General features: G+C 36.3%; 1 protein-coding gene and 2 long non-coding RNA genes across 3 annotated transcripts in view; 2 read left to right on the top strand and 1 right to left on the bottom strand.

Annotated features, from left to right (window-relative positions):
- The window catches only part of LOC149634784 (uncharacterized), a 333,137-nt gene that overhangs the window by 137,949 nt on the left and 170,459 nt on the right, over positions 1-24,729 (bottom strand). The window lies entirely within an intron of this gene.
- On the top strand, positions 5-707 carry LOC149634989 (uncharacterized). The gene is made up of 2 exons (XM_089851014.1): positions 5-221; positions 285-707. Exons 1-2 carry the CDS (start codon positions 83-85, stop codon positions 572-574), a joined length of 429 nt encoding a protein of 142 aa, XP_089707140.1. The 5' UTR covers positions 5-82; the 3' UTR covers positions 575-707.
- On the top strand, positions 21,028-21,659 carry LOC149634988 (uncharacterized). The gene is made up of 3 exons (XR_016373584.1): positions 21,028-21,281; positions 21,378-21,442; positions 21,517-21,659. It is a non-coding gene; the product is annotated as an uncharacterized LOC149634988 (long non-coding RNA).

Genomic DNA, 24,729 nt, shown 5'->3' with positions numbered 1-24,729 from the left:
AAGATTTAATGATTTCCTTTTTGCGTCTTATTCAGAAAAAACCCCAAAGGGAGGTTTTCTGTTGCGAGACAAGTTGGGAACAATGTCAATAAAAAAATCTAGTAAAAAAATAAAAAAGGGAAAGGCTGTGCAAAAAACAAATGAAGTGTTAGTGATCACATCAAAAAATGCTGATTCCTGTGCTAAAAAAGTTATTGAAGGTGCAAAGCCAACTATACCAGGTCAGTCTGAATTCATTGAAGCCAAAGAGGAAGTTCCTAGTAAACAAGTTATTTCTGAACCAGAAAAGCCAACCGTACCAAGTGAGGCTGCTCATAAGAAAGACATGAACAAAGTTCCTATTAAAAAAAATAAGCAGAGAGCTCCTCGTAGAAAATGTGCAGTCAGAAGTCAAGAAACTCAGGAAGTAAATCAAGCCTCTACTAAAATGGTCCAAAATAAGGGAAGAGTGAAATCTCCAGCTAAAAGAGAACATGCCACCGTAGTGTCTAAAATTCGCACACCACCGCCTTACAAACCTAAATCAAAGAGATTAACAACAAAGCCTAAGAAATTAGATGATTATTATCATTAGAAAATGTGATAGCCTTAATTCTTGTGATAAACTATGGTTCCTCTGTTACTAAAATTTTAATGTGATCAAAAGCTTGTGATAAATTCTTGTGATACATATGAAAATAAAAGTCATTTTTGTTTCAAAGTAAAAATTAGTTTATTCATTAACTTTGCATAATTTTAAGAAACACAATTTTTGTCGGGAGTCAAGGGCTAAATTTAAGTTTTCGCCTTCTAACTCTTTTAAGTTTTGATTTTGCCACTGAAATGTGACAGCCCCGGTAATTGTCGTGTGTAAATTTCTGACCTTGTACCTCAATTTTCATAATGTTCGTTCTTTGCGCCGAAATATAGTTAGAGCCTGTGAGCTTTCCCCCCGAAACTTCTCTAAACTGCCCGAACAAACTTTCAATGGCACTACCATTTACCCTTCCTGGTATGATGCAATTATTTGGATGCTCTGTCAAAAAGTCTTGGGCCAACTCTTTAAAGCCAAAAACCATGACTCTCAGAAGGTCCCATGTTTGCCAGGACAGAAACACTCTTTGTTGAGGAGAATTGAGGTTTATATCAGGAAATGTGTCCAGTACGTCATTCAACCAATTCTCAAAAAAGCTGAATCCTTCACTTATAGAGGATAGTACTTCATGTTTTAAGTTGTCCATCCGGACCCGTTTAAGAATTCCTTCTTCGAAGATTTTATTGCAACTAAGGAGATATTCTCGGGTAGCAATAATTTCGTCTTGATGTGGAGGAGCAGGCTTATCATCAGGGTATGCAATCTCGTATAAGGCCACTAACATTTCCTCCTGTTGCATGATCTTTGACGGTGCTACATTTAATCGTGTCCAAGTATCCCTATCGATATAGCTCTTGTAAAGTTTGCGAACTCTTTTCGCCTTGTTCTCATTAGACCTTTTGAGGTCTTCATCATAGACGTGGCGCACCGCGTTCCATCCAAATTCCACTCCACAAAATTGAAAACCTTTTGTACCCAGAGGTCTCGATGCGTAAAGTGCTGAAACCATGCTCTTCAATTCATGGGATGGGCATATGATCCATGACAATCTTCGGAATGGCCAACATGGATGCTTAAACGACGCGGTTATACTGTGATCTCTTGATCCATCTTCCCTTGTAGCAAAACTAAATGAGCCTCGCTGTTTTAAGGTATGCTTAATTAAAGACAGGTTCGAGCTGGCGCCATCGCAAACTAGTGCTCTGGTCTTAAACCCATAGGAATGAAATGCATCTAACACGTCTAATAGGATGGCATAAAGAATGGGGTGCTTTATCGAGCCACTGGAAGTAACATATGGGCCAACAATATCAAATTTATATGACAGGTCACGCCACAGGAATTGAAGAATGTAATCTGTTGGGGCTGGCATATCATCTTCCACCATTTTGTAAACATCAATGAGCGATTCATATTCTTTGGGATCCAGTGCTAAGCCCGTTAATTCATTATTCTTGGCATTCCAGTGAACTTTTGTTATACAGTGGACTTCATCGAAGATGAGTATTCCTTCACCGAGTGGTTTGCGTAGTCCCTTTTCAACTTGTTCTGCTTGTATTTCTTCATATTTTGATTTTTGTTCTGCTAAATAATCAAAGTTTATTCCTGGTTTTTGTAGTTTGGCTCTTGTGGAATCTTTTAGAGAATCCTCGCAGGGAAGCTGTAGAATTTTGAAACTCCTTAGAGCTCGATATGCGGCAGGACTTCTAATATATATTGCCAATGCTATTCTGTACGTAATCATTGACCAAATGTTGCTAGTTTTCCCAGTTTCTAGTAGACCAATAATAAACATAATTATTAAGTACTCAGTTGGAACAAGTCTTAAAAAAGTCTTACCATTCCTTATTTGATCTTTAAAAAAATCTCCCATCTGTTCTTGGTGCACACGATCTCTGTCTCCCTTCCATGCTTCTCTTAGCTTTTTGGAAACGTTCCCGTTGTTACTTCCTTCAATAGCCTCAGTTAATTGGTTTGGAAAATCTCTCTCAATTATTTCCACAATTTTCGAAAGTTCTTTGCTTTGGTTTTCATTTAAAGGTACTTTCAGTTTTTCTAATTTCTGTTGAAGCTGTTTATTCCTTTTTAAAAGCCATTTCTTTTCTCTTCTTAAATTCTGAAATCTCTTCTTACGAGTACGAGGTGTCAGTGTTGATATTTTAACTCTCGAAGACACATCATATTTTGGCCTTTTCAAATTATTACTTTCGATGTCAATAGTACCTTTTCGTTTGACATATCCCTTTAAATTGCTCACATATTTTTGGCATTCTTGGCACTTTGTACTACTTTTGTTTTGGTTAGGCTTAATGAATGAACAATTTGGGGACTCATATCTCAGGAATGGTGATGTTCTTTTGACCAAAGTGGAACTATTAACCCTTACGTCACCATTTATAAATGCTTCCTCCGGTGATAAACCTTCACACACACGGCAATTTCCTTTTGCTGATACCTTATTCAGTAGTGGAAGTAGTTTTTCCGACACAAGAAATCCTTCCTGTGTCCATTTGATAACTTCAGGTACAAAATCTTTTTCTATGCTGAGTACTTGAAAACTGGCCCGCAATGATGAACCGCTGATAGTAATTCTAAATGGGTTTAGAACAACGTTTTGCTCACTCATTTCAAGAAAAGACGGATGTGATATAGCTGCGTAACTGTGGTCTTTATCAACTGAATAATTCGGTAAATCATTAAGACTTTACAAAATTGTTAAAATATTTGAAAAAGGGTCAAAATTTATTTTACCTTGTATATCAGTGCTAAGCCTTGCAATTTGAGGGAAAAATACGTGGTCGTTTCTAGTAATGACAACCGCAAAACTGCCTTCTTTGACATTATAACTCAAGCTAGTATTTAAGTCCGTTAGTTCAGAGGTCTCAATTGTGGTTTTTATAATTAATTCGACTAATTTAGGAGTTAGTTTAACACCATCGTTTAGATTTTGAGATGGAAAGCCATCCACGGGCACCTCCATTTTGAAATGTTAGAAAAAGGTCAGTCTTTGACCTTATACCCCACCGATGGCGCTAAAAACGGATTTTAAGGCGTTGCCCAGAAGGAAGGCGGGAACTGTTTTCGAAAGAAGTATGACTTCACGGTACCAGGGGATAATGCTACCATTCAACGTTCTTATGGTATCCTGAATCCGTTCTTGTTATAGTTTATTTTCAGAATAAATTTCAAGTAAGTATTTCTTTGAACGGGTAGTTTTGTCATATATTATTATTTTTTAGGCCTATTTACGCGTAAACCAAGATTGTTTTCAGGTACAAGTTATGAACTAAGTTTGGACATTTTCAACGGTGTATGGGTCATCTGAGCCGTCGCAACACACTCAGCCAATAATACCATATAGTTCGAAACCTTTTCACATTAGTATACGGTACTTGACTCTCCGGACTTGCCCGCCTACCTTAATAACCTAAAACTATAAAACATTCGTGTACAAGAATGATTATTGTTGTGGCTTGACACTCGCTAGCGCCTGAAGGACCGATCACTCAGTGTAATCTGTGTACCATTTTAGAAATTACATACAGAGAAACTAAAACACAAGGGCGATGCTGCCATTGGAGTCTTCTCTCTCTCTCGCCTAGAAGCACCACTATAGGCAGAGCGAGTTAACTAGCCTCCTGCCTGTAGTAAAGTTTGGCACCGTCTGGCGGTGACCCTTGGTGCGAGGGAGAATACCCCAATGGTTACCACGTCCCTGTGTGTTTTCCGAAATGGTCTTTAAGCGTGCTAAAATGATTACGCGTAATACGTAACCGGTGTATAACTAGCGCCAACAATGTAGAAAGGGGTGGTGAAGTTTCAAATGAAGACTGAATTATGACCAAGAAATTCTAAAGCACGGAGAAGGAAATTCATAGAGGCGACAATAGAAATGTAGCATTTCAATTAACGAAATTAAATGTATAAATTCGCGCAACACCCTTGTTTGGCATCCACTATTAAATATTTACATTTTCCTTTCGAATTATGTCAAAGTTAGCTTACTCCTTTTAGAAAGTCAGTAGAATAATTCAAATATTCAATGTTGAACCCTCAACACGTACTCCCTTCAAAATAATTAATTTCATGATAAAATGTTTTCGGAAATTGTAATTGTTCTTGAAAAAGCGTAGATATGTAATTTTTTCATTTAATTTAGAGGGACTAGGTCGATTAACAGTAAAATCAGTTGATTGAATTAAATATTGATTAAGGATTGAGTGTATAAAAATAACTAAAAAAATTGCAATATCTGAACTTCAGCCAATTGATAAACCTCACACATATCGTTTGTTTTTTTCGGCCTTGGTCCAAACCAAGATGTTTTTTTGTAATTCATCTTAGGGGTTCAGGATCTTTTATCTGGTTACGCGATTTAAGTGTTTAATTATATTTTTTTTTCTTCTTTCTCGATTTAAGGGCTAATTATTTTCTTTCCTCGCGATTTAATAATAATTCGCGCACTCGCGCTCCTTTTCTTCTTCTAAGGGTTAAAAATAAATGTCTCCGAGTTTCTTTTACGAAAACTTAAGGATTCAAATTGACGAAAAATAAAGGTATCAAAATGATTAAAATAAAATCTCCGATTCTCTTCCGAAAAATTAAGGATTTAAATTGATGAAAAATAAAGGTATCAAAATTAATAAAATAAAAGTTTCGATATAAACATGAGTTAATAATATGTTAGCTCCCTATAAGTTACTCAGGCAATTCATTTTTATACTCCAGCGTTTTCTCCCGTGCCGCCGGCTTCCCAATTATATGTGACGCTCTGCGGCCGCCACGTGAACGAAAATCTTGTTTACTCTTCTTTACGGTTTTTCCCCGGAAGCGCGTATAGTGGAAGCTAGCCAATGATATCAAAGCAGCCAAATATTTCGCTCACTAGCCTCGGTTAAGAAAATCAGTAGATTGGATTTAGCTCAGTTGTATAATTTTCTGGCTTCAATAGCAACTCTTATCTTTAGCATTCTTTGTCAAAATCGGTAAATTGCATTGAGTTCCTGCATTTTTTGTCTCAATACTGACACAAATGCCATAATTTGATGTTAAATTCTTAAAACAAAAACATTCAGGACTAAAACACTTCCTTGGTGAAAAAGCAGCCGACGACTCAAGGTCGAGGAGCCGTACGAGAGGGATTTTTTTTCGAGAAGAGAGAGCGCAACATTTGGATTTTTTCCCGCGCGGGCGAAATGAGAAGAAATCGCTGGATACATTACGCCTATGGAGCCTGAGTAACTTATAGGGAGCTAACATATTATTAACTCATGATATAAAATAATACTTCGGATTTCTAAGGGTTTCTTAAGGGTGAGCCGACAGGGTCTCGTTAAGACAGTTCAGGTATCGACTGAGGGTGGGACAGGAGGGACTTCGTATTTATAACTTCTAGTATTCGCGAGGATCTCTGGGACAATGACGTTTGTTGATTGACTTCAGTTTTGCGAATGGTGGACCATATTCATGAAGTAGCCGGGCGGATTCATGTTATCACACTCTCAGAAAAAGTGATCCAACTTCTGTCCAAATTTGGACTGTCTGTCCCTTTTCGGACGTAACATTAAATTTCCGTCCAAATTTGGACTAGTCTGTCCCTTTTTGGACGTAACATTAAATTTGCGTCCAAATTTGGACTAGTCTGTCCCTTTTTGGACGTAACATTAAATTTGCGTCCAAATTTGGACTAGTCTGTCCCTCTTTGGACGTAACATTAAATTTGCGTCCAAATTTGGACTAGTCTGTCCCTTTTTAGACAATTTAAATTTTCGTCCAAATTTGGACTAGTCTGTCCCTTTTTGGACTTAACATTAAATGTGCGTCCAAATTTGGACTGGTCTGTCCCTTTTTAGACAATTTAAACTTTCGTCCAAATTTGGACTAGTCTGTCCCTTTTTAGACAATTTAAATTTGCGTCCAAATTTGGACTAGTCTGTCCCTTTTTAGACAATTTAAATTTTCGTCCAAATTTGGACTAGTCTGTCCCTTTTTGGACTTAACATTAAATGTGCGTCCAAATTTGGACTGGTCTGTCCCTTTTTAGACAATTTAAATTTGCTCTGTCCATTTTTGGACTTAACATTAAATGTGCGTCCAAATTTGGACTGGTCTGTCCCGTTTTGGACTTAACATTGAATGTGCGTCCAAATACGCTAAGAAGCTTCCTAAAATGGAGGGATCTGAAAATTTTGTCCAATCCGTGTCCTACCATCTAGTTTACTTAAAGGAAGTATTTATTTTGGACAATAAGAAAGAGACAAAAATGGGGGGGGGTAGTTAAAAATAGCAACTTGGAGATACTGGTTGTAGCCTCGACCAACGGTTTTCGCATGAGTCACACACTAAGCATTTCTTACAGTGACTGGCTTCGTTCTTCTAGCCTAGGAATAGGAACAAGTTATTTTTAGTTCGCCATGCTCGCGTGGGTGCAGTGCCATTTTGACTACTTTGAAAATTGATAAATTTTGTAGTCAATCGTGAAGCGCGTGCGTGTTTCGTTAATATTATTGAAAGGGTTGAAAGGTAAGTTGAACATTTTAAAAAATGTAATATAACTTTATGATAAAAAGCTCTATGTATTAATTATTTTAGATTAAGACATCAAAAGTTACACATAATTGAAAAGGTAAGTGCTGATTTATATTTTTATTAAAATAAGAAAGATAGATTTCTAATTAGCGAGGTGCAAATTTTCAAATTTATTAACCTTCGAAATTTTAAAGAAAAACTTAGCTATATAGGATAGAATGTCGTAGTAAATATAATTCGTTATCGTGATCAAGAAATTTAATTATTTAAATAATAAAAATGAAAATTTGCGTCTGGCAAAATATAAGTGTGACTGCACAGTCATAAATTATTGAGAAAATGCCGAGAGTTTGAATTCAGATTTGGAAATCGGTTATTTTTCCCTCATTTAATAATAAATATTAAAAAAAGCTTTATAAGGATATTTGTATGAGATATCACCTTTGTTAGAACTTTTATATATCTAGATTTTGGATATTAAGCATTTTTTTGGGCTGTGTGAGTTAGGAACTCTACTCATCAAGTTGATAGCAATCTTGGAAGGAACTTATTTTACCATAAAAAAGGGTTATCTATGGGATTTAGGTTCATTCCAAGGATCTGAGTGAGCCAGGGCACCGCCCAAATTTTCCCGCCAAAAAGAGAGACGCTTTATACCGTATCTTTTCCGTGAAAACTAGAAGCTGTGAAGGTATCCACCTTTCTCCTCTCTTTTCTCTCACATCGTGTTCTTTCCTTACCTTGACGTGCTTTGGTATTTCCAGTGCTATATAGTGATATGGGACACAATCTGACTTTATAGCATACCGATGTTCTCAAAAATAAAATAAAAACAAAATGCCCCAGGGCTGGGCCTAAATACTAATTTTACATGGCTCACGTGGTTCCCCTTATAGTTGACCTCCCTAAGGTATTATAAGAAAAAAAAACAATTAAAAAACACAATCGTATTATTTCTAATAACCTTAAATCTCATATAATATTGCTGAAACGAAATAGTGCACCCCACTAAACTATAATTTTTAAAAACCATACGAGTGAAATAATGTATCTACAAAAATCATGGATCCCCTAACTAGAAGGCACAATGACCGCAAACCGTTCCCCCTCTTTAACCAGACCTAACCTGGCCTGGCCTGACATAAAATCCAGAATAATCTGATATATCACGTGCACAATGTGTACAAGATATGTGCACGAGAATTTGTATTTGTTGGTTACGATGGAGTGAATGACGAGCAAAACTGACAGAATTACCACGGTGAACACCGTTACAATCACCACCTAATTGAACCAAGAATGGATTTCAATGAATCGGGTTGTGCAGTTGATTCTCAAATTTTGCAAAGTTTACTGGAGTGTCTATATTTAAGAAGGACAATGAAGTTGACGTGACTTTCTTCGGGGCGTGCGATAAGATAATTGTCCTAGCCGTCTGGTAGACCGGAGCCGGACTGAAATATTCCTGTCGGCCATCGAAAAATGAGCGTGGCTCTGGCATCATGATAATATTTCCTTTCTAAAAAAGAATAAGAATAATTAAATAGCTTTTCATCTGTAAACTTAAATTTTGGTCTAATTTCTTTTTCACTTACGTTGAAAAAATCAGGCGCAGTGAATAGTTTAGGAACATCAAAATGACTCATTTTATGTCATTCGTAAATTGACCTAAAACGAAAGATCATCTTGAACTAAAAAATGTTATTAACATAAATTTATGGCAGTCAATAAACGTAGTTAACATTATAAATTATACGAAGAGGCGGATTTTGTGGAAACTTTATTAACAATTCTTTCTCGTTTGACCGAATTACTCTAATCAAATTCAAAGTAATATGACCATATACTTTATGTTGAATGATCGTTTGAAATAATCCGCCATGATTTTGTACCATGACGCGCCACTCTGAATTTCCCACGATTCCTGACAAGAAATATTTAAGTTCAATTTCCATCAGGAAAAAGAATTCCATCCGAGATTCGGAGGGCTAGTGAATGTTGATAAACTCACCGTAACTGTCGTCACGTTTATTGCAGTCTCTTGTGCGTACCTTTAATGTTTAATTAGTATAGTTCAAATCGACGATAAAATACAAATCGTACCTGTATTTAAAATATCGATTATTTCCCATAAATTCCATTTCGTTCTGGGCCATTTTGGGGTCCACTTAAACCATAGCTTGTACAATCCGAAAAGCGATGAAAAAATGTAAAACAATCCTTTAAAACGTCAAGTGTCTCAAATTTTTACGCGATATTAACGTAATAGAATTTTAAGAAAATCAAGTACTCTCCTTTGAGTATCATTTCGACCTCGTCTATTTCAAGTCTGGTGCGGTACAGAGTTAGAGTAAAAAGTCAATAATAACATTTTATCTTGTTGTTAACCACAGACTCACGCTAATATTTCAGTTGCCATGGTAACTGAAATGAAAATGATGAATAATTTATTTAAAATTTATTATCATATTGTGCCTTACTCCCCGTACAATCTAAACAAAACGTTTGTAATAAATAAAACCCAGATTAGAAGAATTGGAAATGAAAACTTTTACCATGTACTAGAATCAGTTTTATGTAGGAATTTTACCCTTTCTAAGATTGTATTCCCCTATAACCAGTTTCGTAAACAAAGATAACGACATGACGGTGTTGCGGCATTTTAACAAAATTATTTTCCAAAAACGCTTTGTAGTCTCCACCTTTTTATTGACTTTTCTAGACCTCGTTTTAACAAGAGGGAAAGTGGTGTTAATAAAGTGCCGTACAACTTCGAGGTTTTGTTGCACTATCTATTAAGAAAACTGTATGTTCATGGCGGAAGATTGTGTATGGTGACCCGCATTGTATGGTGTCCCAGAGATTCCTTGCTGCTTTTTGTCAATCTTGACTAACTGTTCACCAAACTCCCCCTACCATTATCTCGGAATTAATTTTGATTTCGTTCTTTTGTAGCAATGAATCTGTACTAATTAAGAGTTAATTAAACAATAAGCTTAATCGTTACAACCAGAAGTAAATGAACCGAAGTTACTTAAGACTCTAAAAACTGTCCAACACATTTGACATAACGCGGGGCTTTAAAAAAGCAGAACCTTTGATCCCCCCCCTCGTCCTTGGCAGAAATATTGCAGAGGATTCTGGGACCAAAGACTATAAGTGACTGTGCCTTTTAAGCCCGACTATATAGTCTTTGTTCCGGTATTTCAGTTGTTTTGAAAAAGTCGTCTGCTTGATCAAATTGATCTTGACGTCCAAGGCTTAGGCTTAGTACCTGTTGTTTACTTGCCGTTACGGAACTGTAAACCGATGGTTTCTGATTCAAATCGATCCCGAATTAAAAGCAACTTCAATTATGGCCCAAAACTTAAAGGAGAAACTGAATATTTATCTAAAAAATATTAAACGACCCTTCGTTATTTCAAGATTCCAAAATAACAAAGACATTTTGAACTCAGCAACAGGCCAAAAGTATATTGAAAATCTTGTTGCACTTTTTGAAACTTTGCTTAAAGAATGTAAGTCTGACAGTCCTAAAAAAAGAGGTATACCTAGGAGTAAGAAGCACCTAATTTTTGTCAAACCTTTGTTTGAATATTCAAATGAAGACGAAGATGAAAGGTTAGAAGGAATAACTGGGGAAGACCCTGAAAACATAGCTTCAATACTTAAACCCCTGCCAAAGTTCGAACAAACAAAGCAATGGCTGAACTAACAGTGCGATATTTTAAGGAGGCAAAGAATATTCGTAGAACCTTTACAACTGGCAACGAAACCCATGATGAATTGATGCTTTCAAACGTAATCACCTCGTCAACTCTAACATTTTGCAAGCTTCAAAACAAATATCCAGAAAAGCTACAAGACGATGATAAAATTGCAAGTCCCAACGAGGAATCTACTTTTGATAGTCTAAGTTTTAAGGAAGAAACAGATTCTGCTCTATATAAACTGGGTGGTGGCTGTATCCATGAGATTATAAAGAGAACTTCGTTATCAAGCTTAAAAGGTAAATGTTCTTTGAAAAAGGAGATAGCTGACCAAAAGATTGGGCTTATTATTCGTATGAATGACGTTGAAAAGCAGAATTTACCAATAGATTTAAGAATTAGAGACAATGGGAAACTAAGTTTCCCAAAGACGGGCTTTCTGGAGTTTATACGTGTATTAAACAAAAAAGTAACGGAACATGCAAACGAGGCATCATTAATTAAATATGGAACCCAAATAATCAAAGTAAGTTCAACTGTCAGAAGGTATTATGAAGTAGAACGCCTATAAATTGTGAAAAATTTCTTTATTCTTAGAAATGCTCAGAAGAATGCCTTAAATTTATGAAATGTGAAGATCAGAAAAAACTGTTTCGTGAGTTGCCTGATGGCTTTAATTGGCATGAGCTTGACATAGAAAACATCTACAAAGAATGGACCCGGAAAATGATTCACGCCAGAACACAAGAGTTTATATCAACTACGAGAAAGAAGGGAAAAGGAAGTCAAACTCTCAGGGATCAGCTCTACGGTTTTAAAGATAAGCAGGAAAAGAAGAATAAGCCAAGTTTAGCGAAGGTGATAAAGGAAGCTGAACCAAAGAGTGGAAAGATGAGTAAGAAAGCCGAACCAAAGAGTGGAAAGATGAGAAAGGAAGCTGAACCAAAGAGTGCAAAGATGACAAAGGAAGCTGAACCAAAGAGTGCAAAGATGAGAAAGGAAGCTGACCCAAAGAGTGGAAAGGTGAGAGCTGAACGAAAGAGTGCAAAGATGAGAAAGGAAGCGGAACCAAAAAGAGCCAAGGTTCTCAAGGAAATTACCTCACCAGTGAGTGAAAGAGAAAACGTGGGCTCAAAATGAGCAACGAAGAAGAAAGGTGTCTGTACCACTTTGCAGCAGGATATTTCACTCCAACCTTTTAAAAGTAAACTCCAACCTTTTAAAAGTAAATTGGAGTCACATGCAAGAAAGGCAACAGTTAACCAAAGTCCAAGCATGAAACGCCCCAAAAAAATTTAACATCATATACTACTCAGTATATTCAGAATCATCCTAAACCCAGTAATGGTTGTAAGTCGGAAAAAGAAATAGCTAGTCAAATACATCTGGAATTTCCGAAAGCCTGTACAAGTTCTACAAATAAAATGAAGTTCCTAGTCAAATTATTGATGAATCTCCAAAAACTACTAAGAGTGCGAACCATAAGAAAATTGTTCCAAGGAAACTCCCCCAGAACTTCATGTGATAATTGCTTAGTTTCCACAAAATGTAGTCAAACTAAATCTTAAGTATGCGGTAATGTCAGAAAAAGACATTTATTTTATGACAGCTGCGACAGTGATATTACGGCTAATACCTTGACAATGACCACACATTGCCCATACCTCGGCACTTACTGTACTTTTTGAATCTGATTACTTTGGCCTGCATCCTTTTCCTGACGTATCCTGAAGAATCTTTCAGCTCAAGAGACGTTTCAATAGAAATAGTTTCATTCTCTTGGTCTTCATCTTCGTTCAAATTTTGGGTTCTTCTATTGCGTTTGGTTCGGGAAAACTCATACCATGAGGCGAAAGCGGCTAGACTCAGATTTTCCATTTCATCCGGTCTCGCAACGTAGTGCTCGATGATGCCATCAGAAAAAACGTCAGTATTATCATCGGGCAATAATTCCAATTCAGATGGCCTTTTCAGAATGTGCACCCTCTCTTCTGGTGGTGAAGTGTTTATGAAAACGTGAGCACGACTGCTCCGACAAATTGGTATGGAAAGCAGTATGTAGCAGCATTCTTGGGCGCTAATTTCTTCACAATGAATGAATTTATTAGCAGTAACCTTTAATCTCTCTTTTATACCACTGCCGTTATTTTTTGCGTCTTTGATAGCTTCTTTGAGGAGCATTGACATACCCTTTTGGGCTTTACCAATGTAGGAAACGATATACATGAGACAGGCGTCCGGGTCTAAGACGTTTTAGAGATCCATATTAGCGTTCCACAGCTCCAAAATCTTCTTGTTGTATGGATTGATTCTAATTTCTTTTGGTGATATTTTAAGAAGTACAGTGCACCTTCTAATTGGATAAGTTACAGCTGCAATATATTCCTCTTCCGTCACGCTCAGAGTTTCCAAAAATTCTACAAATGTTTCCGGTGCAGTTTCAACACTCAATTTCTCGATAGCATTTCGCACCAATTTGCTTAACGCTTCAACCTCTTCAACGTTTTCAATTTCATCACGTTTAGAAGGGTCGTAAATAGTGGTTCTTCCAATTGGAGGAAAGTAGAATTGTTATTTTTTTTTCTTTTTTTCAGCATACATTTGTCGGCGACGTGCATTTAGTCTTCAAAGTAAATCATTCGGCGATATTCGTTACGAAGTCAAGAAAGACTCAAGAGTCGATAACGTCACGTGACGTTCGCAGGTAAAAACCGCAGGTTAATCCGGAAATAAGCACATTTTATTGGACCATGTCCAGTGTCCTACTGGACATTGTCCAATAAAATTTTAAAATGCCCCATAATTTTATTAAAATTAAGGGGTTCACTGGTCATTTTGACCAATAAATTTCCCAAAGTTTTGACAACTTAACTATGAAAATGTGACACTATTTTTGCTCACTCCAGTGGACATAAAATTTATGTCATAAATTTTCAAGTCAAAGGGGACGTCACTGGATACATGTACCATAAGAATTTTTTCTTATTTCCGGCCCTGACCGCAGGTGCAGTGCACGAGTTTAAATTTCGGAAAAGCTAGACACTTATCTCACGAATCTTAGATCCTCCCCCAACAGAAAGCTCCCTATTTTGTAGATGGATACAGGTTCCAATTTCAAATATTTATTATTTTATTTTAAAATCAAAACATTTGTGGAACGTTTCTTGATGTCGGATGTGTGGCGCACTCCTGTAAGCCAAGCTACTGGGCGACAAAGTTTGAGGGAATAAGGGACTTGTCGGCGATCCTCTCCTACCTAAAGGTGACGACTATCCCGTGTCCGCAGGCGGTGACTTACTGCAATTCCATCATCCGACACCACCTTTACAAACCATAACTCCTTCCCTGTTTAATCACATACGATCTAGCGCTTCACTCGCGGCCCTTCAGAGTGGGCCGGAAGGGCCGTGTTGGGTCTCCCGCTCTAAAATGCTCTAGCGGGCAGTACGAAAAAAAGTAAAGATATTTCTTGATGACGTAGTTTTAGTTCAAATGTTTTGAAAATTGATAACGAAAACGCACGTTCTTTGCCCAACAGAGCAAACTCCAATTGATGCACATAAAGATTTAAATCTCAATATTGTAAAAATTATCAAATAGGGGCATGTCAGTCAATTTACAGAAGTGTGATTCTTGAATTAATATTTTAATGAATAGGAAAAGAAATTAATTGATGCATCCATGTCCAGCTTTTATTTATAAACAAAAATCATTCATCTTGAATTGAGTCAACATGTACCAAATCTTAGAGTCATTTAGATTTTAATAAAACATAAATTAAGCATTTTTTTCTAATTTAATTAATGTACAAATGGAGATTGAAACTATATATATTTGGGTCCACTTGGCTATCCCTTACATTTGTCCAAACCGCTTTACCTAGACGGCTGAAAATTTGCAGCTCCGGACATATTCTTAAGAAATTAGTACACACGGAGAAAGAACTGGGCATATTCATAACTATATACAGAAAAATTGGGGATTTTCATAACTATGCAGAAAAATTGGGGATTTTCATAACTGTCTTCAAAAATATGAAGATTTTCATAACTGTCTTCAAAAATATGAAGATTTTCATAACTGTCTTCAAAAATATGAAGATTTTCATAACTGTCTTCAAAAATATGAAGATTTTCATAACTGTCTTCAAAAATATGAAGATTTTCATAACTGTCTTCAAAAATATGAAGATTTTCATAACTGTCTTCAAAAATATGAAGATTTTCATAACTGTCTTCAAAAATATGAAGATTTTCATAACTGTCTTCAAAAATATGAAGATTTTCATAACTGTCTTCAAAAATATGAAGATTTTTATAACTATCATGGAAAATTGGGGGTTTTTCATAACTATCGAAAAATCTGCGAGTCTTCATAACTATCTTAAACAATTGGGGGATTTTCATAACTATATTGAAAAATTGGGGGGGGGGGGTTTCATAACTATATTGAAAAATTGGGGTGGGTTTTCATGAACATATTGAAAAATTGGGAGATTTTCATAACTATTTTGGAAAATGGGGAAAAATATCACTATTTGTAAATTTCCTAGAGATGGAAGAAATGTTCGTTTAGATAAAATATTTTTCATTAAAATTGTGGGACGTCGCATTTCAGACTTAAAGTTCAGATAAAGTACGTCTATATCACTTAAAAAGACTAGTTATTTTTGGCGCATCTCAGATTTAAAGATCAAATAAAGCACCTCTATATCATTTGAGGGTTAGGGTTAGGTTAGGTTTGGTTCCAATAATTCGTTGACACCTTTTCCAAAATATGCCCCTTTTAATTAGCTACCACCTTTTCCAAAATATTCTCCCTTTAAATAGCTACCACCTTTTCCAAAACATTCTCCTATTAATTAGCTGCCACCTTTTCCAAAAGATTTTCCTATTAATTAGCTGGCACCTTTTTCAAAATATTCTCCTATTAATTAGCTGCAACCTTTTCCAAAACATTCTCCTACTAATTAGCTACAACTTTTCCAAAATATTCTCCTTTTAACTAGCTACCACCTTTTCCAAAATATTCTCCTTTTAATTAGCTACCACCTTTTCCAAAATATTCTCCTATTAATTAGCTGCAACATTTTCCAAAACATTCTCCTACTAATTAGCTGCCACATTTTCCAAAATATTCTCCTTTTAATTAACTACCACCTTTTCTAAAATATTCTCCTATTAATTATCTGCCACCTATTCTAAAAGATTTTCCTATTAATTAGCTGCCACCTTTTCCAAAATATTCACCTATTAATTAGCTGCCACCTTTTCCAAAATATTCCCCAATTAATTATCTGACATCTTTTCCAAAATATTTCTATTATTGCTAATAAATTGTTCGTGGTAAGAGGCGGGCTTTTAATACTCATATAAATAATCTTTTTACCTCCAAACAAGGTTGGGTTGGGTTAGGTTAGGTTAGGTTACGTTTGGTTAGGTTAGGTTAGGCTAGGGTAGGTGAGGTTCGCCGTAATTAAAACGTAGTTAAAATAAGTGCAGTAATACATTTTCAACTCACATTTATTTTAACAATAATAAGTTGTGAAATTAAAAATATATTTAATGCAAAACCACACAGTATGTCTTCTTCCAGTTCAATAGAATTTCGGTCCAATGGGATTATTATAAAATCGCACCTTTGGCTACGTTCGGTCGAATGGGACCACAAAAAAAAAACCCTTCTGTCGAATGGGAATTCGGTTCAATGGGACCAAAGCGCTAATTCTGCGTTTCAAACGTCATACAGCTGGGATTATAAATAATTATTCCAAAATCCCCAAAATATAGGAAGATTAGTGAAATTATAGGATAAAATGGGATACTTTCTAAAATATTCTCACTTCAGTATCATTTTGGCGCCCTTTGAATATAAATTTGGCACCCTTTCTGACCCATTTAGGCGCCCTAGTAGAATTTTAGGGGAGTACATGTACCCTTGTACCCCCCCCGTTCCTACGCCACTGGTTCTGTGAATCAGTGTATTCACACATCTAACATTAACGGCACGAATTACGCGATAACGATGTCAATTTGTAACTAAAAATATAGAAATTTTTTATTTTTAATCTAAAATTTAATACCTAAATGAATACAAACTAAGAAAATTAAAAACCAAATATGAGGGGGCTGCGCCCCCTCACATTTTGTTATAGCAGGGGCTTGAGCCCTCCCTGCCCCCCCGGTTCCGACGCCACTGTGCGTGACATTGATCTCCTTCAAACGAAATTCGATGTATTTATTGCTCATAAATACAAGTCTGCAATATAAATGCAAAATGTTACACAGGTTGCAATTATGTTTTCTGGAGAAAAATAAAAAAGGTCAGTCCTACTTCACATTTTTTAGACTGAAAAGCACATAACGAGCGAACGAAAACCCCATTTCGTGAAACGGATTATAAGGCGTCGTCATGAAGAAATTCACTTTAGGATCCAGCCACTGAAAAATACATTCACTAACATTAAAATCTCGTGCCTTATCAGTCAAATTAAAACAGGGGCCAAAATAATTTTAAATTACTCCACGTGGTTTACAATGTGCTAAGGTTGTACAGCACCCAACAATGATCTAAGGCTAAACAGTGGCTGGCATACACTATAAACATAAGCATATGCTATAAAGTTACGAAGAGTGCAGCAAGCCCGCATAAAATTGAGAAATGCTTGCCCAATTCAATATACGCGAAATACAGTAACCATGACAATACATAAGGTGCCATTTCATACATTTTTTTCTCTTTCCGTAAATCGTAGAAAATCTTCACAATCAGAAAAAAACCCTTGCATTAACTAATTGCACAATTTCGTTTGCCAAAACACTAAATCCATCAACATACTGGTCAATTGAAGGTGTTCCCGATATCTTAGAAAGTTCGAAGCCAACCCCACCCTGTCTAATCTTCTCGCAGTGAGGCGAGACTGTTTATCTATCTATATCTATATAAATCAAAGTCCTGACTGACTGACAGACTGACTGATAATCAACGCCCAGTCCAAACCGCTTGCCCTAGAAGGCTGAAAATTTACAGGAACGTTACTCGTAATTAGTAGGCGCGTGCTAAGAATGATTTTTCCAATCTGCCGCCATCTTAATAAATGGCGCCCAGAAATGTAAAAAATCTTCTCTATACAACAAAGTACGCGCGTTTCAACCGATTTCACAAATATTTTGTACACTGGTTTCCTTTAACCTATAGACGGGCTGAATGGTCTTTCGGGTTCGATTTGTTGCCATCTTTTTAAATGACGGCCAGAAATGTAAAAACCCTTCTTTATGGAATAATGTCCGTGTGAAATATAATAAAAAAAATGTCCCGACGGGTTGACGGGCAACGCCGAGTGCCTTCGCTCCAAGGGTGCTACAAAAATATTAGTCATCAGTAAAATCTACCCATTCTTTACATCATTTTGATGGAAGTTCTTATTACACGCGAGCGACGCCGCGGGTAACAGCTAGTACATGTATATGTATACAAAAACTGGTTCTGAAGTCAAAAACCTGGGTGGCCAGGGACAATATAAACTTATACGGGACTAGCAAACAATGCCAAATTATTCATTTCTAGGACAAGTTTAAAAATGATTCTACACTTCCTCAAACTCTTATAAGATACGTTTCACAACTCCTTTTAGAACCCGAGCTTTATACTGAACTTCAAAACCGTACTCGTGCCACGATTTTTGAACTATCTGTAGGCCCGCCTCACCTTACTCTTACTAAGAAAAGGTCAGCAGGGTTGTCATAGGTCATGAAAAACCTGGGAAATTCTGAGAATATTAAAGTTCAAAGCACGTTTGAAAACCGGGAAAGCTAAATTCCATACTAGATGCTACACAACTACATTTCAATCAATGTGAGCAAAAGTGGACGAGAGGAAAAGTATGAAAATGGCCAAAAGTGGCGAGTCATCAGAGTTTCGCCGTAGTTGACCGTTTTATTGGCGTAGCTATACTGGGCCTGTTCACTCCCTTAAAATAGGTCTTGTGTTAATTCGCGGTTACGCGGTTACCGTCGTCTGCTATTGTGTATGCTAGAACTTCCTTGATTTGTGTTTGTAGACAGGGCAGAGTAGCTGGTAATGTTTTAAAAGGTATTTGAAGGTATAATATGGATTTAAGTAAGGTTATCGAAGCAATAGAAGAGCACATAAAACTAGATACGTTTAAAACAAATCTCGGTAATTTAGCTATAGCGCGAGCAGCTTGCGTCGTGATGCGCGTGATCGAGTGGGCTATGGTTAGGAGCATAAATGTCGGAACTACTTTCAGTCGCGAGTTTGCAAGTCCATCAGGCACTAGTAAACTAAATAGTTATTGGCGAAACTTTGATGTCCGCGTTTTTTAACACAGGCTCTATAGCCATTGTCATACTTTCCCTCTCATCCACATTTGATGTGAGTAATTATTACCTCTCCGAGTGACTATGACGTCACGGAGAGGTATTACACTGAACGTTCTGTGTGTCTGTCACCGCTTTCGCAGTTGGTGAAAGGAATAAAGTTTCTTAAAACGATTTAAACAGATTTAAGCTAAATAACTGACGATTAAAATGATTATATTTATTTAATTATTTAAGAAAAATCTCTTAATTGCGCCTCGACTCGGAGAGGTTAAAATTGGTTTCCCAACTTGTTTTTACCTCATATGGAAATGCAAAAGTCAAGGTGTAGGGATTTTTCGGATTATATAATTCTTCCATTATCTTTTGCAGGAAAATTTTAATTAACTCCTCAAGGAACCCTTTCCTGAAAACAAAAACAAAAATATATATTGATAACATTAGGGGAAACCTAAAACATGGGCTAAAGCGTCTAAGGAACGAAATCAATTGCATTTTGCTGTATTTGAGTTAGTAAACGTGCTATGCCATTTTAATAGGTTTATAGACCATGCTGCCTTATCGTGTACTAAGCGGTACATATCCGGTATGTGGATTCAAAGACGTTAAATGGGGCTTTAAACAATAAGGACTGGTAACTTTTTCCTCTCCGAGTGACGTTGACGACAAGGAGAGGTATTATACTGGATGTGTCTGTGTGCGTGTGTCTGTCACCGCGTTCGCATTTGCTAAATTCTCATAATTTATTGAGAATCAATCCCTTTATATACCCCAAATTTCCAATAATTGTTAACGAGGCATACGCTTGAATTCAAACGAGGAACAATAGCTATGTTTAAAAATGATTTTTGGAATAAAGTTTCATAAAGCGAATTAACTACTATAACTAGGCTAAATTAATGACCATTACAATAATTAATATAAATTATATTTATTTAAGAAAAACCTCAAATTATGTCTCGACTCGGAGAGGTTTATTTTGGTTTCCCAACTTGTAAATTCGTTGCATCCACAAATTGTCTTAAGACAACAAGGTGACTAAACACAAAACACTATTTTACCCCGACTATTTCATATGGTGTAATGATTTACCAAATAATTTATGCTCGTCCAACAACATTTTAAAAACAGGGATTTCGGTTCAGGATCATGATTTAAATATCTCAATTCATACAAATATTAGAAATTCAACAAAAACTCAGTCATTCTTTCTGTCTGTTACGAAACAGATTTGGATGAAATTTGTCTTACATGTAGCTTTAACACTGAAGAAGAGCATGGGCTACTTCTTTTTTTTAAAAAAAATTTCAACCTACAAAACAACTAAAGTGAAGATAACCGAAAAACATGGTTTTTTTCCTTTCTGTTGAAATTGTAATATTGTTAAAGAAAAACTTAAATTTTAAGTTTTGCCGAAGTACTTGTGCCTAAATGTAATCCAATGAATGTTGCTTTTTTCCAATGTCGGCTCAGACTTTCCATTCTCCAAGTGTTTTGAGGACAAATCAGATTTTTTCTCACCTACTTAGTTACATCAAGAAGGAGTATACTATAGGAAGGCATAAATTAGTGTCAGGTGCTCGCGTGATAGTCGACAATACCCCCTTCATGGGTGGGGGAGGGGTGGAAACGGAGGCGGGACTTAATATTTTATCTTACTCTGTTTTCCATCATCTATCTCTTTTACCATTTCATTAAGCCTTGGTTAGGTTTTTAGAACTCACCAAATCATTAGTACACTTTGATTCGATTTAGAAATAATTAAAAAATGATTTTCACGTAGAGACACATATTCTAAATCCATCTAGTTTGGTTCAAAACCTTTAACTAACTTGTTAATGGCAATTAAAAACAACTGTCGTACCGTTTCAGCATCCATTTTCTGTTTACCTTGCTGGAGTTATTATTTTTCTCTATTCGGAATACGTCATTCGCGTCTGTATGACCTATCTCCACGGGATCCAATGGGAAAGCGCAGAGCAATGACGGACATGAAAGGGGTAGGGCTTACTTGTCCACTAACACCGGCGTAAGAGTAGTAGCGTAAAATCTCGCGGTTTATGCCTTCTTATAGCAAATCCCTTCTTGATTATATTTAATGAGGGAAAATTGTTGCCTTGGTACAATCGGGTAAATATTTATTCTCATTAAAAAAGTGTTTTAAACAAAAAATTAATATTCAAATTTATAGATAAGTAAAATTAAAACTGCGTCTTCACCTTAAAGCATTCGCAAAAATTTTGAGCACCGAAATTAAAAAAATCTGCGACGTGGACGATTGGAAAACGATGGTAATACATGAATATATAACTATGGCAAAAATTGCGTTGTTACGTAATTTACTTACCTCTGATGACTTTTATAGTGGATCTTTACTCCGTGTGGTTATTTAACAAGAGGTTCCGAGGGAAACCCTTACAATTTTGTCGCGCTTTCTAATGTATTTTAGCAATGTATAATGAACTCCATATTGATATAATAGCAAAGGATAATTATTACAAAAATTATATTTAGGCACTGTCATAAGTGGATCATATTACAGCTCCCTATAAGTACTGGACGTAGGTTGTGCTTTTGTAAACAGCGTTTTCTTCCAAGACATCCAAGCCCGCCATCTATAGCTCAGTTTTACAGGTATAGTTTGCCCTTTAACCCGGATCTGGAGTTACGTTAACCTACGGAAGTTCCGGTTGATGGTAATGGCTGTCAGACAGCCGGCAGTGTCGTGATTAGTGTGAAGCTTGTTATCGCGTTATAATTTTGTTTAGAATGGCTTATGTTTCTTTGCTAATTTGGAAAAACGCCTACGATCAATCTAACTAATTACAATCGTCGCATGCCCAAATGAAAGACACATTTGAACACGATTTGTGTGATTTTAAAAGCGACTAAAACGTTTTGCAAAACTGAAAAATATCTAGCTTGATGAAGGCGATCTTGAACATTTGAATTCACATTAATTTCCTTTTCAACACAAGCGTTTAAAAATTGCGCGAAATACCTATAGACCGCCAGTTATTTTTTAAAATCGGTGGACTTCTACTATTACATTCACAACCCAACGCTATATATGGAACAACTTGTTTCCTTTCGCGCTCTTCTCTCTCGAACCTTTCCTCATTGGCTACTACTTCCGTTTGCTTGCCCAGCTTTTTAAAAATTTCTTTCGCGCCAAAATCATTCCTCTGGTTTAGTTCACAAATTCGCCGCTGCGTTTCGCATATACCCTTTAAACTTCAGTGCTGGGAGACAATGCTGATGCACAGCGATGTTATATCGTCCTGTACTTCTAGGGAGCTGTAATATGATCCACTTCTGGCACTGTATAATTAATGTCTTACTTATATACAGTAACATTGCTAATTAATATTAAGTGTTCTACAGTTCTAGACAAGAATCAGTTATGTTTGAAAATAGGTAAAAGAAGTAAAATTATCGCTTATCTCAATGTTGAAATTGCATTAAGATTTGAGAGTAGCTAGTTTTAATAGTTTTTCTTCTGTAAAATAATGAGTGAATTTACATGAACTGAAGAGTATTTGATGGCACTTGTGTGTGTTAATACCATAAGTTAATAATGCCACTAAGTACACAAATACGGGTTAAAACTGGGCATCTTCTGCAGGCTTCTGTGACGTCAGAACTCGTATAGCGCTGAGATCCGAAGAGAGAAAATTTTGAAATTTCTGTCGCGGTGCAGCCACCAAGCGGTCGAGACGAAAAAAAATCATCCAGTGGAATAGAGGAGATTTTTACGTTTCGTATAGGCAGGCACTGGGGGGGGGAACGAATTTTACTTGAGCAACCCCAAATCCCTCTCTCTCTCGTGAGATAGAGGCGGTTTCAGTCAGTGGTGGGCAAATCGCGAATGTCACTCGCATTGCGAAAGATTTTTCGTCTCTCTTAAAGAAGTCTCTCGCGCCGAAAGAGTGAGACAAGAATGAGTGACTTGTTATCACTCGTGGCTTGAGAGTTTCATACACGCGAATTACAATATCTCACTCTCGCGAAGTAATGTTTTTCCAAAAGAGTGATAAGGTTTCTTTCACCAATGCCTCTTTCTATTGTTGGGAGTGACTTTCATGAGTCGAGACGAAATCACTCTTAAGGACTTTTAAATATAAAAAATTCGAGAACTTCACTCACTCTCACTCAGAGAATGAAAATTATATTAGTTTGAAAGTGATTTTTAGAGAGCGAGTGAAGTCCTCTTTTATTATGAAATTTTTACTGGGAATTGGGAAAATCTGGTTTAGGAAATCTACTAGATGGAGGTGTTTGAGTGAGAAAGAATCTCTAACGACGTAGTCTACACTTAGCGTTATAACGTACGACATGAGAAAGCTTACGAGTTAGCTTATTTAAGTGATTTGGATGACTGGGGTGATATGAATTATTTTTTTACTTCGTTTATTTGAATTATATTGTTGATTAAGATGATTTAAATGACTTTGAATGACTATGTAGATATTTGATTTGAATGACAATCGTGATTTGAATGGGTCATTTGAATGACAATCGTGATTTGAATGGGTCATTTGAATGACAATCGTGATTTGAATGGGTCATTTGAATGACAATCGTGATTTGAATGGGTCATTTGAATGACAATCGTGATTTGAATGGGTCATTTGAATGACAATCGTGATTTGAATGAGTCATTTGAATGACAATCGTGATTTGAATGGGTCATTTGAATGACAATCGTGATTTGAATGGGTCATTTGAATGACAATCGTGATTTGAATGGGTCATTTGAATGACAATCGTGATTTGAATGGGTCATTTGAATGACAATCGTGATTTGAATGGGTCATTTGAATGACAATCGTGATTCAAATGACCCATTCAAATCACGATTGTCATTCAAATCACCCTTCTCATTCAAATCAAATATCTACATAGTCATTCAAATGACCTATTCAAATCACAATTGGCATTCAAATCACCCTACTCATTCAAATCATCCAAATCAAAAATTTCAACCCTATAATCCGAATCTACAATTTCAACCCAATAATCCTAATCAACAATTTCAACCCAATAATCCTAATCAACAATTTCAACCCAATAATCATAATCAAAAATTTCAACCCAATAATCCTAATCAAAAATTTCAACCCAATAATCCTAATCAAAAATTTCAACCCAATAATCCTAATCAAAAATTTCAACCCAATAATCCAAATTCAAACACCTCCATCTAGTAGATTTCCTAAACCAGATTTTCCCAGTAAACATTTCATGTTAAAACAAGACTTCACTCGCTCGCTAAAAAATCCCTAGCTCAAAGCCTTTCAAACTGACTGAGAGAGTCATAACATTAATAGGTTATTCTCATTCTTCTATAAGGAGTGAACAAATATTTTCTCTACTCTCTCACTCTCTGGTAATGAAGGAAATCGGAAGCGCGCGCCCACTTTCCCTCGCGGAGTGAGATTTTCAAATTCCCGTGATTTCACTCTCAGTTTGTGAGTGAGAGTGAGAAGGGTCAGTTAATAGAATTATCATTCATAGAGTGAGAGTGACAAGCATTTCAGAAGTTCGCGAATTTGCCCACCACTGGTTTCAGTCCTGA

This window comes from Phalangium opilio, unplaced genomic scaffold (assembly GCF_054372755.1).
Source record: "Phalangium opilio isolate 3A_F unplaced genomic scaffold, DU_Popi_V2 ptg000098l_1, whole genome shotgun sequence".
Classification (NCBI taxonomy): Eukaryota; Metazoa; Arthropoda; class Arachnida; order Opiliones; family Phalangiidae; genus Phalangium; species Phalangium opilio.
The sequence above is the reverse complement of the archived record's forward strand: the minus strand, read 5'-3'. Positions and strand labels throughout refer to the sequence as shown.